General features: G+C 34.7%; 1 protein-coding gene across 2 annotated transcripts in view; it reads left to right on the top strand.

The window, feature by feature from the left end:
* KIAA0408 (KIAA0408 ortholog) overlaps nucleotides 1-16,512 on the top strand; it is a 34,823-nt gene extending 18,311 nt beyond the window's left edge. The window contains exons 2-6 of one of the 2 annotated variants that reach the window (XM_055114107.2): nucleotides 842-1,082; nucleotides 4,577-4,939; nucleotides 5,028-5,107; nucleotides 7,175-8,507; nucleotides 10,622-16,512. In XM_055114107.2, the coding sequence (XP_054970082.1) occupies nucleotides 948-1,082; nucleotides 4,577-4,939; nucleotides 5,028-5,107; nucleotides 7,175-8,507; nucleotides 10,622-10,795 (2,085 nt within the window). In that variant the 5' untranslated portion in view covers nucleotides 842-947 and the 3' untranslated portion in view covers nucleotides 10,796-16,512. Of the gene's footprint in view, nucleotides 1-827; nucleotides 1,083-4,576; nucleotides 4,940-5,027; nucleotides 5,108-7,174; nucleotides 8,508-10,621 lie in introns of both variants that reach the window. The other variant, XM_034962824.3, reaches the window with a different exon arrangement.
* The last annotated feature ends 249 nt before the right edge of the window (nucleotides 16,513-16,761 follow it).

Below are 16,761 nucleotides of genomic sequence, written 5' to 3'. Positions count from 1 at the left end.
TTCAAACCTTAAATACAAGTCCCTGAAGGCTAGAAAGTTAATTATTTCAGTCACTACTTAATGTAATAGAGGATTCCCTGAAAACTGAGCAAAATGTTTTCTTCAGTTCCCTGTATTCAATATCCTAAGCAGTTTATGGTATATAGCCTATTCAAAGGAAAAGAGAGCATGGATAAATTTTAACGTATATTTCACAGGATAGTTTTGATGCTTCTAGATTTTCCTTGATGAAATGACATAATGAATATATTTTTTATAATTTAGATTAGTTTCTGGATGATACATCAGTCCTAAGTTGACTACCAACTTTGGGGTCTTCATAAGTAACACAGTAATGACATTTGGCACAGGCTTGATCTCTGAATATAGAATTAAGACTGCAAACCAGCTCTGTTTCAGGAATTTAAGTCATAAGAATATATAATCAGGTTGCATCAGAACAGAAAGAATAATTTTATTGCAGCAGAATCTGTCACAGTGTGTAGATGTGAGCATACATTTGAATTGTATACTTACACTCTTATTCATGAAAAAATCTATTTTTAGAGTAAGTGGTTAAAGGGATGATTACATCTCACATGCGCATTTAATCATCTTGTCCATTATAATTTTGCTGTCTGGTCTCAGAAAGGGAAAAAAACTTTGGACAATACTTATTACTTTATTGACTGTGTTAGTTTCTTCTTCTTAAGTAGACTGTTGTCATCTCTTTTCTTTTGAGTCCAATTTTCCTATAGTTTGTTTATATCAATGGCTCGACAAAATGATAAAATATATTTCCAGAAAGCACATGGATTTGGAACTGTCTCTTGTTATGTTTATATTAGGCTTTATTTTAAAGGCAAGTGAGACTGCTTCAAATAAAACAACTTCAAGCTTCCAAGAAACAGTTAAGAGGAGGCAGAGAGGAGCAGAAACACTTCTTCGCTGACACTTACACTGTTGCCATGGACCTACATAAGCAGTGGGAGAACACAGAGACTAACTGGCATAAGGAAAAGATGGAATTACTGGACCAGTTTGACAATGAAAGAAAGGAATGGGAAAGTCAATGGAAGATTATGCAGAAGAAAATAGAAGAGGTACACTTTAATTTGTTTTGGATATTCTGTAATGTTTAAGTGCAGGATGAAAATTCTGTGGGCTGTTTTGTATTGGAAACTGTTTTTGATTTCCTTATTCGACCTAAGAGGTACATTTCTCAGTGACATTTACTAGAACAAAAATAGCATAATCTTATCCAATGGTATTGTAAGGATTATTTTATATCATTGCATGAAAATTAAGCATTTGAAATGTCACTCTATAATGTTTCAACTTATTATTTTCTGGCTAGAGAGCTTTTTTGTCAAAAGTGAGGTATGTATTTTGCATGAATTTTCAAATACCAGGTCCAGGAGTAAAATGCAAGAAAGATACACTTGATGGGACATAGATTAGCAAAATTATAGTTGGGCATTAGAACATAGATCTTTCCTAAGAAGATTTATGAGTAATGTCTATTAAAGGAAATTACATGTTAGATAATGCAGTATAATCAAAAGGAGTATCATATATCAAACAGAAAATGGCAGTAGACATGAGATTTATTCTATCAAGGTGTGCACATTTAGTGGCATATTTATTGGAAAAGGAGTTATGAAAAATGACATATCACGACTCTGACACAGTCATTTTGTTCCCGTTAACCCTCCCTCAGTCCGTTGACCCTGAAATACTTCCTTCAAGCATTTGCATTGATGTATATTCAAGCTTTTGCACCAACTGGAAATAATTTATGCTTATCTTGCTTTCTTTTGGTAACATCCTTAGTATTGACTTCATATGGTTTTATGCGCATTACCAAAGTTGTTATTTTAAGACTTCTTGGCCTTTTTTGCAGGCAAAGTAAGTGCTTTATGTGTTTATAGTACAGTCATGTTTCTTATTAACAGCCATGTAATTGACTGTGAATAAAATATGAATTGGCATAGTAGGAAGAAAGCTGAAGAAAAGTAACTATTAAGCCCTTCCTCTAAAATAGAGCTGAGAAGGCAGGCATGTGGTGTATGATTAGGGATTAAAGGAGAATATATACTTCTTGTCCCTCTATAGTTTAGAAAATGTGTCCTGCTTGCTCCTTTAACCCCTCTATCCATACTCGGATTGGATCAACAAAGAGATTCCCTGGTCAAATCAGAATCCAAAACTCCAGCGCAATCAGAAACTGACCTGTAGTCCTAGGTCATTGCCTTCCAAATGTTTGGGAAGTTCAGTTCATAACGGTCTCAGACAATTCTAGCATCCAAGCAAAATAACTAAGGGATGCAGGATTAGTCTAGCCAATTTTTAAAGCCATGTAGTTAAAAGAAGCTGCTGTCTGATTAAATTTATTACTGTCCAATAATTATTCTGACAATTCTATAGAGTTCATCTATGGTAAATATTAGCTTTATCAATTAGCAGGCATGAAATATGCTTTAAACATCAAATTATACCTCATAGAGATAACATCCCTTTCTGTATCAGAGAGACAAAAGGGCTGTCATATTTTTTTATCTTGGAGAGTAGCTGTGCTGCTGTTTATGTTTTGCTGCCTGTGCTATACAGCTCCATAACTAAACTAAAATTAAGAAATCAACACTTGGAAAAATAATCTCATGCCACAAGCATAAAAGATTGTATTTGTTTAACATTTATCACAAAGTTCTGTATGTTAAATCAGATGTAAATTATTAAGCCATGTACTAGAGAACTGTAGATTCCCAGGTATGCACATATATCTTCAGTGATTTTAAGTGATAATATCTAATGAGAGGATGCAGTGTTGGCTATTAAGATGCTCGTAGTTCCCTGTTCAGCCACTATCCACAGTCATTGCATTTGCTATGGCAAAACCAAAATGTTCATACTTGGATCATTTGAAATTTGAAATAATCCAGATAGAAATTCTGGATAGAACTTATAGATGTCTGGGGTTTTGTTTTGTTTTTTTCCACACTGTAGTCTCCTGCCTGTATCCTTTGGTAGAATAATCAGATAACCATTGACAAGGGCTGAGTACCAAGTAACATAGTACCTTTGTACAAAATAGTTTTCCATCAATAACATTGTTATTTGTTGATTCATACCTCACCTAAATCAAGAAAATTTAAGATGGCATAAAATTAGGTATGATATAAAATATGCAAAAACAAAAATGGAAAGATGAGCTGAAGACAGGAGGAAGGATCATATATGAAATGTACTAGTGAGTCTTTCTAGTAACTAACAAAAATTATCAGGTGCATATACCTTCAAATTCAAATGATAAGGCAAACTTATTTCCCAGGAATAGCACATTTTTCCCCGGTTTTGCAACTAAAGCAATTTTGTTTTCACTCATGACTTCGCAAAAACAGGACAGTGTCACCAAGAGCATCCTTAGATTTAACATGTCACTTTTTAGGGTTCCTTCTTATATCCCTCAAGGTCAGCTCAAACCATAATGCCCGCAGAAGTTCAGTACAAATAATTTGGCAGCGACCGAACAATCAATTCACGGCTGCAGTTTGATGCTATCCTGACTTCATACAATAAATACTAATACATTTATAAGCATTAGAAAAATAAATACACTGTATATTTTTCAGGCATCAACTCTAGTGCTTATCTCAACTGAGTTATCGGTATGTATTAAGCAGCAATAAATCTATTATATTACTTGAATAATACATGTAGTGTAGATATTGATTGCGGCTGTTAAACATAGAGTCATTTGCTTTGATAGTCATCTGACAGTCTCTTTTGAAGTTTGACAAGCTTTTACATGACCCAAGCCTAAAGAGAAAGCCATCTCTTTCCTCTATTCAGAAGTGAACTGAATGAGTGTGTGCAGGTTCAACTAAGATCTCATAAAGAAGTAATCTGGATTCTACCTTAATACAGACTAATAGATGATCAAAGCCTTGCAGTTCTATTATATCACGTAGGGTATTGTCATATTTGTTTTAATCTGGATGAGAAATATTTAAAAAATGTGTATCACTTTGAGATTTTTTAAAAATCTCAGTAATATCTAGCCCTCACAATGTAATTGACCAACCAAAGGAAACATCTTTTGACTGACAAGTGACTGTTTAGGGAACAAGAATAAGTTGACTTACTATCTGAGATTGTCAAGCATTTAGACAGTTAAATGTTAGTGTACAAGTAGGACCCGACATTTGAAAACTATGACTTTAATGTTAAATTCTTGCATCTCTCTGAAAGCAATTATATAGTATGGCCAGTAATTGATTCAGGTCATTCTAATTTTGTGACAGTGTTTCTGTATTTATATACAGATACAGATTTATTTTATTTTTGAATGATTGATTGCTAGTCAAAAGAATTAGCATCCATGTGTTGCCCTACTAAAAGTAGCCTTTATGTTTCATCAAACTTGTTCTAGCTAATCCATATTTTAGAGGCACTATTTGGAGGCCGAAGCATTAATACCCAGGAAGTATATTTTAATATGGCAAAGAGAACTCAAAGCGGTTTGCTTAGTATCAAGAATATTAACAAAGTGAATTAGGGGAAAAGAAGTTTTAATTTTGTTTTATTTTTCTTACAGCTTTGCCGGGAAGTAAAGCTTCGGAGGAAAATCAATATGAATGAACGTGCTAAGATCATTGATCTTTACCATGAGAAGACCATTCCAGAGAAAGTGATAGAATCTTCCCCAAATTACCCCGATTTAGGACAAAGTGAATTTATAAGGACGAATCACAAAGATGGTCTGAGAAAAGAAAATAAAAGAGAGCAGAGCTTAGTCAGTGGAGGAAATCAAATGTGTAAGGAACAAAAAGCAACAAAAAAATCAAAAGTAGGGTTTTTGGATCCTTTGGCTACAGACAACCAAAAGGAATGTGAGGCCTGGCCTGACCTGAGGACTTCTGAGGAAGAGAGCAAGAGCTGTTCTGGCGCCCTCAGTACAGTAAGTAAGATGTGATTGGCCTAGAACTGTTTCTAAAGAAATATTTACATTTCAAAGTGCTAACGGGCTGTTGCTTATATGTGTAAAGGCTCTTGAAGAACTTGCGAAGGTGAGTGAAGAATTATGCAGCTTTCAAGAGGAAATTCGAAAGTGGTCTAACCATAGAAGGTAGGCTGGTACATCTGATTATCTTAGATGGGTAAATAAAAAAGAATATTGTTTTTAGTTAATGACTCCAAACTGCCTCCTCCTTACATGTAAGAACTAATGAGTTATTAAAATGTACTATCTAGGGTGGGAGATAGAAACTTTAATTTTTTGTTTGCTCGTTTGTTTTTGAGATGTTATCTCGCTCTGTCTCCTAGGCTGGAAAGCAGTGGCATGATCTTGGCTCACTGCAGCCTCCGCCTCCCAGGTTCAAGCGATTCTCCTACCTCAGTCTCCCAAGTAGCTGGGACTACAGGCACACACCACCACGCCCAGCTAGTTTTTTTGTATTTTTAGTAGAGACGGGATTTCACCATGTTGGCCAGCATGGTCTCGAACTCCTGACCTCAAATAATCCCCCTGCCTCAGCCTCCCAAAGTGCTGGGATTACAGGCGTGAGCCACCACGCCAGGCCAGAAACTGTAATTGTATATTTCTCTGTTCACTAATTCTTAAAGCAAATCTTCCAATTCTCTTTGTAATCTATTAGTAATACTTTACTCTTTTTCGTGTCTAATTAAGTAAAAATCAGTAAGTAACCTCTAAAGTAGTTCTTTCTCATTCTGAGCATTTGGACAATGAAAGTGTACAACTGGGCTAATTCAGTTAAACGTATCATTAAACGATGTCAGAATTAACAGTGTGGCGTTTTGCTTATATAATCATGTTCTACTAAAATATTTAATGCTTAAGAGCACTTTATTTTGCTTCAATTCGTATTTATGTAATGGAGGCCTACATAGTTTTCAGAACAACATATTGTAAATATGTACACATGTACGCGTGCCACAAAAAATGCTGTTTCCATTTGGAAACAGTATATACTTAATAACAGTAAGTTTTAGCCAAATTAACAAATACATTGGAATTCTCTACAAGTTTAGTAAAGATGGATTATTCTAGGATCAACATTTATCTCTCCTCGTGGGTCAGTAGGCTTCCTACATTCCCTTATTTTTCATTAGTTGTTAGGAAGCTCAGAAAGAATTTTTGTGCTGACTTGCAATAGATTTTCTTAGCCAATCATGTTTTAAACATAACTTTGTCCTCTATTTGCCTATTTAGCTTTTCTATTCTCTGTTAATAGGTATTTATCCACATTTTATTGTAAGCTATCCCATAATCTTTTATAATTTGAAGAGGTATAAATATGATTTATATTTATCAGTGTGGTTAAGTTTGAATTGTGATATTTAGTTTTTTATTTAATATAACTCAGAAAAGACTTACTTGCCAATTTTCTTTTACAAATCACACCCAATATAACGTTCTTATTGTCACCCCATGGACTTTAGAACAAGGTTCAAGATATTTGTAATTCAAAGACATTACAATTTGACATAACCTAATGTTTCTCTCTCATTTTTCATTATCCTCCCCACTCTGCTTTATAATTAATCTATATCAAAGTACTCATTTTCCTTCGAGTAGCCATAGTATTTAATCCTTTTGCCTTTTACTTCAATCCTATATGCCTTTTACTCAAGTCATCCAAAAAATTTTTACTTTTTTTCAAGACCAAATGACACTTTCCATTTGGAATTACTCATATCTCATTGCACTTTTATTCAGATTTCTATCTGACTACTTAAAATGTTATTTCAAATTCAAGGAGAAGAACTTGAGCTCACATTACATAATGAATAAGAATTCAGCAGGCAGAGAGAAGGTAAGGGAATGGCAAGATAAAAGCTACAGAGAGAGAAATGCCAGTAGCAGAAACCCAGGAGACTACATAGTTTAATCTGAGGGTAGGTGAAGTCTCAGGTAATAGTGAAAATGAGAGACAAGTTTGGAAAGAGTTTGAGTCAGAGTGTGTAGAGCATTGAATATAACACTGAGAGGTAGACTTCATTCCACCATAAAAGGACTTAAGTTTTTGACTGGGAGATTTATATAAAAATGATGTATGAGGCAGTTGTGAATCCTTTTCTTATAGCAGAAACTCATTGCTTTAGCTATGGTTGCTTTTGAGAGCTTATTCTAAATAAAGTTATAACCAATACACCATGTTTTATCATTGTTTAGGATGAAGTCAGATTCTTTTCTCCAGGAAATGCCAAATGTAACTAATATACCTCATGGGGACCCCATGATCAACAATGACCAGTGCATTCTTCCAATCAGTTTAGAAAAAGAAAAACAGAAAAATAGGAAGAATCTGAGCTGTACCAATGTGCTCCAGAGCAATTCTACGAAAAAATGTGGAATTGATACAATCGATTTAAAAAGAAATGAAACTCCACCAGTTCCTCCTCCAAGAAGCACCTCTCGAAATTTTCCCAGCTCGGATTCTGAACAAGCCTATGAAAGATGGAAGGAAAGGTTAGACCACAACAGCTGGGTACCCCATGAGGGTCGAAGTAAAAGGAATTACAACCCTCACTTCCCTTTGAGACAACAAGAGATGTCTATGTTGTATCCAAATGAAGGGAAAACTTCGAAAGATGGTATCATCTTTTCCTCTTTGGTACCAGAAGTCAAAATAGATAGCAAGCCTCCAAGTAATGAAGATGTTGGACTTAGCATGTGGTCATGTGACATTGGGATAGGTGCAAAAAGGAGCCCCTCTACTTCGTGGTTTCAGAAAACCTGCTCTACCCCCAGTAATCCAAAATATGAAATGGTGATCCCAGATCACCCTGCTAAATCTCATCCTGATCTTCATGTAAGTAATGACTGTAGCTCCTCAGTAGCAGAGAGCAGTAGCCCACTTAGAAATTTCAGTTGTGGCTTTGAAAGGACTACAAGGAATGAGAAGCTGGCAGCAAAGACTGATGAATTTAACAGAACTGTATTTAGAACAGATAGAAATTGTCAGGCAATACAGCAAAATCACAGCTGCTCAAAATCATCAGAGGATCTCAAGCCCTGTGATACCTCATCTACTCACACAGGTAGCATATCACAAAGTAACGATGTGTCTGGTATTTGGAAAACCAATGCCCACATGCCTGTGCCCATGGAAAATGTGCCTGATAATCCCACCAAGAAATCCACAACAGGCCTAGTAAGACAAATGCAGGGACACCTGAGTCCTCGCAGTTATCGAAATATGCTCCACGAGCATGACTGGAGACCGAGTAATTTGTCTGGCCGTCCGAGGTCAGCTGATCCCAGGTCAAATTATGGTGTTGTGGAAAAGCTGCTGAAAACCTATGAGACAGCAACAGAGTCTGCATTGCAAAATTCTAAGTGCTTCCAGGATAATTGGACCAAATGTAATTCTGATGTCAGTGGTGGTGCCACATTAAGTCAGCATTTAGAAATGCTCCAAATGGAACAACAGTTTCAGCAAAAGACAGCTGTGTGGGGGGGACAGGAAGTGAAGCAAGGAATAGATCCGAAAAAGATAACAGAGGTGAGAAAGCAAATATAACATAATTTGGCAGCATCCATATTAGCAATGGCTCTGAATCATGTTTATATGTCCAATTCATATAAATAGAATGAGGGCACAAGTTTTGGACTCTTCTTAGCCCCTTGACCCTGTTTGTAAATAAATATAACTCAACATGAACCTTGAAGGTGTAGTTTTTAAGACTGAGAATAGTACATTGTAACTTTTGAAAAATTCTGAAATGGGATAACATAAATACAGTAAGTGGATTTAGGAACCTGAAGAAGATCAAATGTTTGCTCTTTCTTGAAAAAATACTCAGAATGGACATTTCTCAATTTATAGAATTTCATTATTTTAAAGGTTCTTTTTTAAGTGTATGGAAAATATTTTTAAAATCGTTTTCACTTTTCAGTTATTAACTATGATTGGTTCAGTCATTCTCAGCATTTGACTCATGTTCTTTCTCATAGGATTAATCACATTAATATGAATATGGGAAATACACATCATTTAAAACAGTGCCTAATAGAGTCCTTTTATCTGTGGAACTAAAAGATAGTATATATAAATAAGGTTATTCTTATTTGTATGTATTCTTAGCATAGAAATTGACCAAAAAAACCCCACTCAAATGGACATTTTAAGTAAACTGTTATTTTTTTTGTTCCTATTTATGAAAGAGTTTAATCTTCATTAGTTATAAGAGAAAAAGAGGTCAAAGAAATTGGTATTTACAAAGAAGAGTTATACAACACTCTCTTTTACTCATATAATTTTTAAGAAGCTAACAAAAATTACAAGGTGACATATTGTTGTTATTAACCAATACTTCAGAACTCCTAGTTTCATAGAATGCAGTGGGTACGCAGCATGGTTTTAAACTGTTATGCAAGTTGCTTCCTTCTGGTGTAAAAAACTACTATGTGGATTTCAAACCCTGCAAAAATATCAGTTTTCATCCATCTTATGAGAAATCTTGCCTGTTTTTATAAGGTGCAGAAAGTATCCTGCTTTTGTATTTCTCTGCTTTTTAATTGAGCCCATCAATGCCCGCAAGGTCCTATAGCTAAAGATGGGAAATAGATATATCTGTACAATAACCAAACAAAATTCTTGTTAACTAACAAGAAATACTACTGAGTGATTTCCCTTTTTGCATTCATTGGGAGTTTGGCAGGGAGGTTCTCTACTATAGATCCTTAGGAGCAGTTTTTGTTTTTGTTTTTTGTTCTTCCTCCTGTGGGAACAAATCTAGAAAATACGTCTCCAAAAAGAAAAAGAAACTGCAGTTTACTGTCAGACCATGGCTAAAATAGTAGAAATAGGAGGCCATCCTCACTGCCTAGCTCAGATGAAAGAGCACAGGCTTTGTGGGGTCTAAGAAGGGTCAATAAGAACCAAGTGTATAAAGTGTGTCATGGAAGCTTTGTACTTTTGTTTTAATTTTAAGGACCAAGGAATGCTTTTTTTTCCATTAAAATAAAAGGAAAGAAGGAAGAAAATGAAAGAGAAGAAAAGTGAAAGAAAAGGTTTTCTCTCATCAGAACATGCCCAAGAGAGCAATTTTGTATTAGTAATTAGAATGAAGATGTATTTAAAAGTATTTTAATGATAATTTTAAGGTTTTGATAGATAGTGCCAGTGATAGTGGAAAAAAAAAGCATCAGATTAATCATTTGGTTTGTGTGCCTTTTGCTTATCACCTCTAAAAGTGTCAATAATTTGACATAAATGAACAGTTTCTTCTATAAATTATCTTTTTATTTTTAAATAACACTGTAACATACTAACAGCGCACTAAGAAACATCTGTATTTCCATGATATTCAAGTTATTTAACTTGAAATTTTAAATCCTGAGCTCATCATTAGTTCTACAGAGAGATTAACTGTATTAAAATTTGTCAGTGTAAGGAAAGGTACAAAATTATCAAATGTCATATTCCATATTAAAATTGAATTGCTTTAAAACATTCAAAACCACAAATATTAGACAACTATCTTCTTTAGTTTTCAATGCTTTTTCTTTCTTGTAAATTTACTAACGGACTAATCTTATAGTTGAGACCCATCGTATATTAAGCCTATTGTTGGTACCCACAGAGTGAGAGGAATGTTTTTACTTGTGTCCTAGGAATCCATGTCAGTGAACGCCTCACATGGAAAAGGATTTTCCCGACCTGCTAGACCAGCAAATCGTCGTCTCCCCTCCAGATGGGCATCCAGATCTCCATCTGCACCCCCTGCCTTGCGGAGAACTACCCACAACTATACCATTTCTCTGCGATCCGAAGCATCGATGGTTTAAGTCTTTGGCCTGGATTGCTATATTACAGAAGTTCTAGTCCCACTTGTCAAACAGAGCATTCTGAGTGTTTACAGGCGGACCTGTTCTCTTCCGACAAGCAATTTGAATCTTAACTTTCCATCAGTCTTCAGTGTTTTTAATCTAAGGAATAATTATCTTCCCGCATTTTGATTTCTTAGATCAGAATTTTTTAATGCCATCCTCATTAGTTTTCCAATACAATATAAGTTGAAACAATGTACAATATTGTATATTCTTTGTTGCAAGTGGCAGAAAGTAAGGTTATGTGCATGGCCATGTGTTTGTAGGTGCATGTGTTGAAATAGGAAGTATCCTAGTATGTATTTAGATATGAAAAACTTATGTGCTAGTGTTGACTTTGAAATTATAACATGTATACCTATATATTCTTTGTGTTTATTTAAAAGTTTTGAAAATATGCAGTACTGTTTATATTTTGTATACCTTTTAATAGGTATCCACTTAAGGCATTTGCAGTACAAATATTAATTGACCACTTCCTTGGCCCCCAGCTACAATGAAAAAGAAGAATTATGCACACATCTAACATTGGTAGATTTCTAAAGACAACTCATAAATAATTTCTTAACCCATATAAGGATAAAATAATACGATTGATATTCTTGTTTATTCTTTTTAAATAAAAATGTCACAAGTTTAATAGATCAGCCTTGTAAAGCAAGCATAAAATGTTCATAAATGTTTTATATATTATTTGGTAGTCTAGTATGGCTTTAACTGAATATTTGATCCTCAGAGACAGTATCATGAGACTACATTATAAATGACATGATTAAATGATGAATTTATTTTGTCAGCCTCAGCAACAAACATTTCCTAAATGGGATGCAGAAAGAAACTGAATGATGTTGAATTTTAGTTTTTCTTTAAGTTGTGGTAAGCTTTTAGTTTAGCTGCTTTAACATGGAGTCATACATACTTAGAGGTAAGTCATTTATTATTTTTTTCCTTTTTCTAATCTTTTCCTTAAAATTAATAGATAACAAACTAAGTTACTTTTTTACTAACAAGGAAGATCAGGAATAATATTTCTTTGAAAGCTGAAATTATACTTCTCACAGTTTGCTACCCAAAAAAGGCTTAAACTAAACCATGACATCCACAGTAGCATCAGGAATAGAAATGTATATTTTGGCTACAGTTTGCATACAGTGAACACATAAAATCTATATTGAAAACTGACAGAAATATGAATGTCGAGGGGCTTGGAATTCTAAATGGAAGATTTTAGAAGGAACTTTGCTCTCTACTGTCACTATATAAAACCAATTATGTTATGTTATTAGATATTAACTCTATTTAAGCTTTTCTTTTACTAAGAAATTCTTATGCCAAATGTATTCCAAGAGCCATCTCCTTATGATGTATTTGAACCATTTAGAAAAATTCACTTCATTGTACCCCATGACCTGAGGTAAAGAAAATAATTTTCAAATTGCAGACTTCCTTGAAAGGCTCAAGACTGTAGCATGGTGATGTCTAGATTCATACTTTACTGTAAGGACAGTTTCGGTAGTTAAGTGGAATTAAAGGTCTAGAGTGATTTGTATTGGATGGTAACTAAGGTCTATACATCTACTCTTTTAATTCTTATTTCCTTCAGGAAGATCCTTTTCCACAGGAAGCTATCAAAGAAAAGTAAACTAGACACCAAGTAATATCACTCTCATAATATGCTGTCCAGCTAGAGGGGAGAAAACATCAGGAAAGAGGAACCCTGGGTCATAAAATGACAGACCTGTTAGGAAAATGCTGTTGTGTGACAATGGAGAGCCTGCCCAAGGACTGTGCAACCTATCTGTTCCTCTCCACCACTGTATCCCAAGTAGTCTGGTATGATCTGTGGTTCCTTAGAATATTGAGGATCTCTTTAAAAAAATGAAATTTCTGATCTCACCCCATATTACTAAAGCAAAATTTCTAGGGGTAGGGACTGGGACTCCAGAACCATTAATAAAACAAAACAAAACAAAGCAAAATATTGATGATCAGGCAGATTTGAAAACAGTGACATTGCTTGATCTCTGAATGGATGGATGCCCTTGGGTGGTCACTTTTCTTCCTAGGACTTGCCTTTGTTATCTGTAAATTAGAATGGCTATACTTTCAGACTTCACAATTTTAAGCCACTTTTTTCTATTAACAGTTGAATGAACCAGTGGGACACATTTTAACGTCTTTTTATGTTGACTAAAATTATAGTTAGAGCTGAGAAAAAAAAAATTAGCATCTAGTCCAACTCCTTGATTGTAAAACTGAAAAACTAAGGTTATTTGAATGTTCTGTTTTCTCTTTTTAAATATTTTATAACTTTTAAATGGAAAAACCTATTAGGTAAATGGAAATAATCCTTGAAAATAGTTTTTGATGTTTTGTGATTTTTAACTGGTAAATTTCTACTTTAAGTGGGCATTTTCTTCCCTAGAATATGCCCTTTATTATGCTATCATTGCTAGATTTAAAGGGACTTGTAAGCATTTCTGGAAATATTTGATTTAAAAACATATATTAATAGATGTTTTCCCTAGCAGACTTTTGGAGCAAAAATATTATTTTAGTTCAGCAGAGGATTACTGATATTATGGGCTGATCTCAGAAAGGAATAAGGATGAGGCAGAGAGGAGTACTTGAGTTTCTGTGTGTGTGTGTGTGTGTGTGTGTGTGTTTGTGTCAGTGTCACATAAGTTCTCCATATTGCCTTATGTCCCAAAGCCAAATATAAAAATATAAATGATGCTTTGTATAATTCATTTTATCAAAAATTACCCATAACTTTCATTTGTTTTTATATCGACAATGAAGATGATCATATTTCATTTTGCAGATGTGGCCATAAAATATTATTTACTTCTACATAGGTGATTTTACCAGGTTTAGTTATCCTGAGAAAACATCTGGACTTAAAAGAGTTTCTGCTTCCCTACAAAGATCTTTAAAATTATTTTTAGGCACATTTGTGATAAACAACTACTTGATATTGAAATCTCCTTCAGCCATTAGAAGCTATCAAATAAAGTAGGCGTAAAAACAACTGTCTGTGGCATTTGTATACATCGAGAACATTTTTCTTTCCCTCATTTTCTGCAGTGAACTCCAGTAAAGCTAAGTGTCTTATGAAATCTAAACTCATATATGTACACAGTTCACTCTAGCTTCTTCCAAAATATCTCTAGGTAGTACAATTGAAGCCAAACCTGCCTGACTTCCTGCTCTTGGCCACCCAAAACTCCATATGGCTTCTCGTACACTGACATCCTCTCTCTACCCATTTAACTGCTAATTGAGTCTGATAAAAGGCTTCTTTGAAAAAAGTTTTTACTTCTAAGATTTGCATTTACATCATAAAATTAAACCATTTTCAGGAAAATCAGATTTTTTTATTACAGTACTATTTGCTTTAAATTCGGCATGTTTTTCTTAAGTAGCAAGTACATGTATCGGAACTTACAACTGGTGGGCGCGGTGGCTCATGCCTGTAATCCCAGCACTTTGGGAGGCCAAGGTGGGGGGATCACGAGGTCAGGAGATGGAGACCATCCTGGTTTCATCACGGTGAAACCCCCTCTCTGCTAAAAATACAAAAAATTAGCCAGGCATTGTGGTGGTCACCTGTAGTCCCATCTGCTCGGGAGGCTGAGGCAGGAGAATGGCATGAACCCGGGAGGCAGAGCTTGCAGTGAGCAGAGATCGCGCCACTGCACTCCAGCCTGGGTGACAGAGTGAGACTCTGTCTCAAAAAAAAAAAAAAAAAAAAAAAAAAAACTTATAACTATGACTTGTTCATCTCACCCTGAAAATATGTTCCTACAAGAAAATGTGCTTTGCAAAGCAAAAAAGGCAAAAATTGGGGATGAGTTCTTCAGACAAGTACCAAAAATGATTTCTCGTCATTTTAATGTATGCATATTCATCATAGAAAATAATTTTTTGTTTTATTGGGAATAAAATCATGATACTTAAAATCTGATACACATTTCAATGATCGTATTAATCCAATAGGTTAAATTAACAAATTCTTAGGAAAAAAATCTGTTTATATGAAGCTATGGAGAAATCTAGAAAGTAGGTAACGGTTTAGATTTTGAGGGACCTATGAACTCAGAACAAGTTCATTTAGAGGTGGGAAACCTGAGATTCAAAGAGGTCTGCATGGCTGCCAAGATTGCAGGGACAGAATCCAAGCCTGGGCTCACTCATGATCTGCTCTCCTGTATAAATGTCCCATGTGCATCTATGACCTTATTGTTTGCAAAGCAAATTCATATTCCACGACTTGTCTGCTTCTTACAACAAACTACAAGGCAGGCATTGTGATTTCTAAGTAAGAAGGAAAAATTAAGTAGTCAAGATAATATTTAGAATAAATATTTTTGAAGATGATAGTTAAATAGATGGCTCTTCAGACTCCTAGCTCAGGCTATTTTTCCAGCCTTCTTTTCCCAAGGAAGAGAAGACAAAAAAAAAAAGATTGAACAGCTCTTTTTCATTTTTGTTTTGTTCATTTTATACATGACACAAATTGTTTATCTTGCTCTCATTGGGAGTTTCTGTTGATTCCCTCTTTCAATGATCATCAAAAGTCATCACCCCTGACTTAAATGGTTTTTTGAAATTCAAGAAGTTGTGAACAAGGCTTTAACAAAATATTTCCACTTTTAATGCCTATGCTCTGATTTTATATAAATTTTGTATGTAGGACATGATGTTGAAGTAAAACCAATAAATAGCCAATCAGTATTCATCTCTAGCATCAACTGAATCCTGACCTCAATCTTCAAAAGAATCAGAATAGTTTCACACTTCATAAGTTACATATACTCCAGAATAAATAAAAGCAGTTTGCTTGAAGTATTATCTTGGCTCATTTGTGCTGCTATAACAAAACACACTTGAGACTGGGTTATTTATAAAGAACAGAAATTTATTTCTCTACAGTTCTGGAGGCTGGGAAGTCCAAGATCAAGCTGCAAGCAGATTCGGTGTCTGGTGAGGGCTGCTGTGTGCTTTCAAGGTGGTGCCTTATTGCTGTGTCTTTATATGGCAGAAGGGGCCAACAATGGAGAAACAGCAGAATAGCAAGAAGCAGCTGAATGCTATGTGATGCTTCTTATATAAGGGCCTTAAATCCCATTCATGAAAGAGAAGCCTTCATAATCCAATCACCTCCTAAAGGCCCTACCTCTTAATATTGAAGATTAAGTTTCAACATGAATTTTGGAGGTACGTATTCAAACCATAGCAAGCATACAGTAATTTCCAATATAAACCTCACTCAAAATTACAGTCACATGCTGCACAAACCAGTTCAATGCACATATATGATGATAAGATTATAATACAATATTTTTGCTATACTTTTTCTATGTTTACATATACAGATACCATTGTGTTACAATTGCCTTTAGTATTCAGTACAGTAACATGCTGTACAGGTTTGTAGCCTAGGAGCAATAGATTATACTATGAAGCCTACCATCTAGATTTATATAATTACACTCTGTGATGTTCGCTCAGTGATGAAATCACCTGAGAACACATTTCTCAGATCATATCCCTGTTGTTAAGCAATGTGACTGCAATTGTGCTCTGCTGCCAGTTTATTTTTGAAGCTTTATTTTTCAATTACTTACTCATGGCAATTTTATAAGAATCATTAAACAAATTTAATCCAGCTATTTGGGATCTGCAGATTTTTTCTTACATAATGCTGACCAGTCTCAACACCAAATTGTCTAACCTGAATTATATATTTGTTTATTTGAATATTTTCTTAAAATTTTCTGTTTAAAATTAACCCAGTAAAGGGTTTTTTGAGTTAATGATATCTGTAGTAAAATAGTTCATTTGCAATGAAAGCCAGAGAAGCACCCACAATATTCTTTAGAGGAAGCTACATGGAGTAATAGGGGGCAAAAGTCTCCATC

Source organism: Pan paniscus, chromosome 5 (genome assembly GCF_029289425.2).
Source record: "Pan paniscus chromosome 5, NHGRI_mPanPan1-v2.0_pri, whole genome shotgun sequence".
Lineage (NCBI taxonomy): Eukaryota > Metazoa > Chordata > Mammalia > Primates > Hominidae > Pan > Pan paniscus.
Note: the sequence above shows the minus strand (reverse complement) of the source record. Positions and strands in the feature narration are given on the sequence as shown.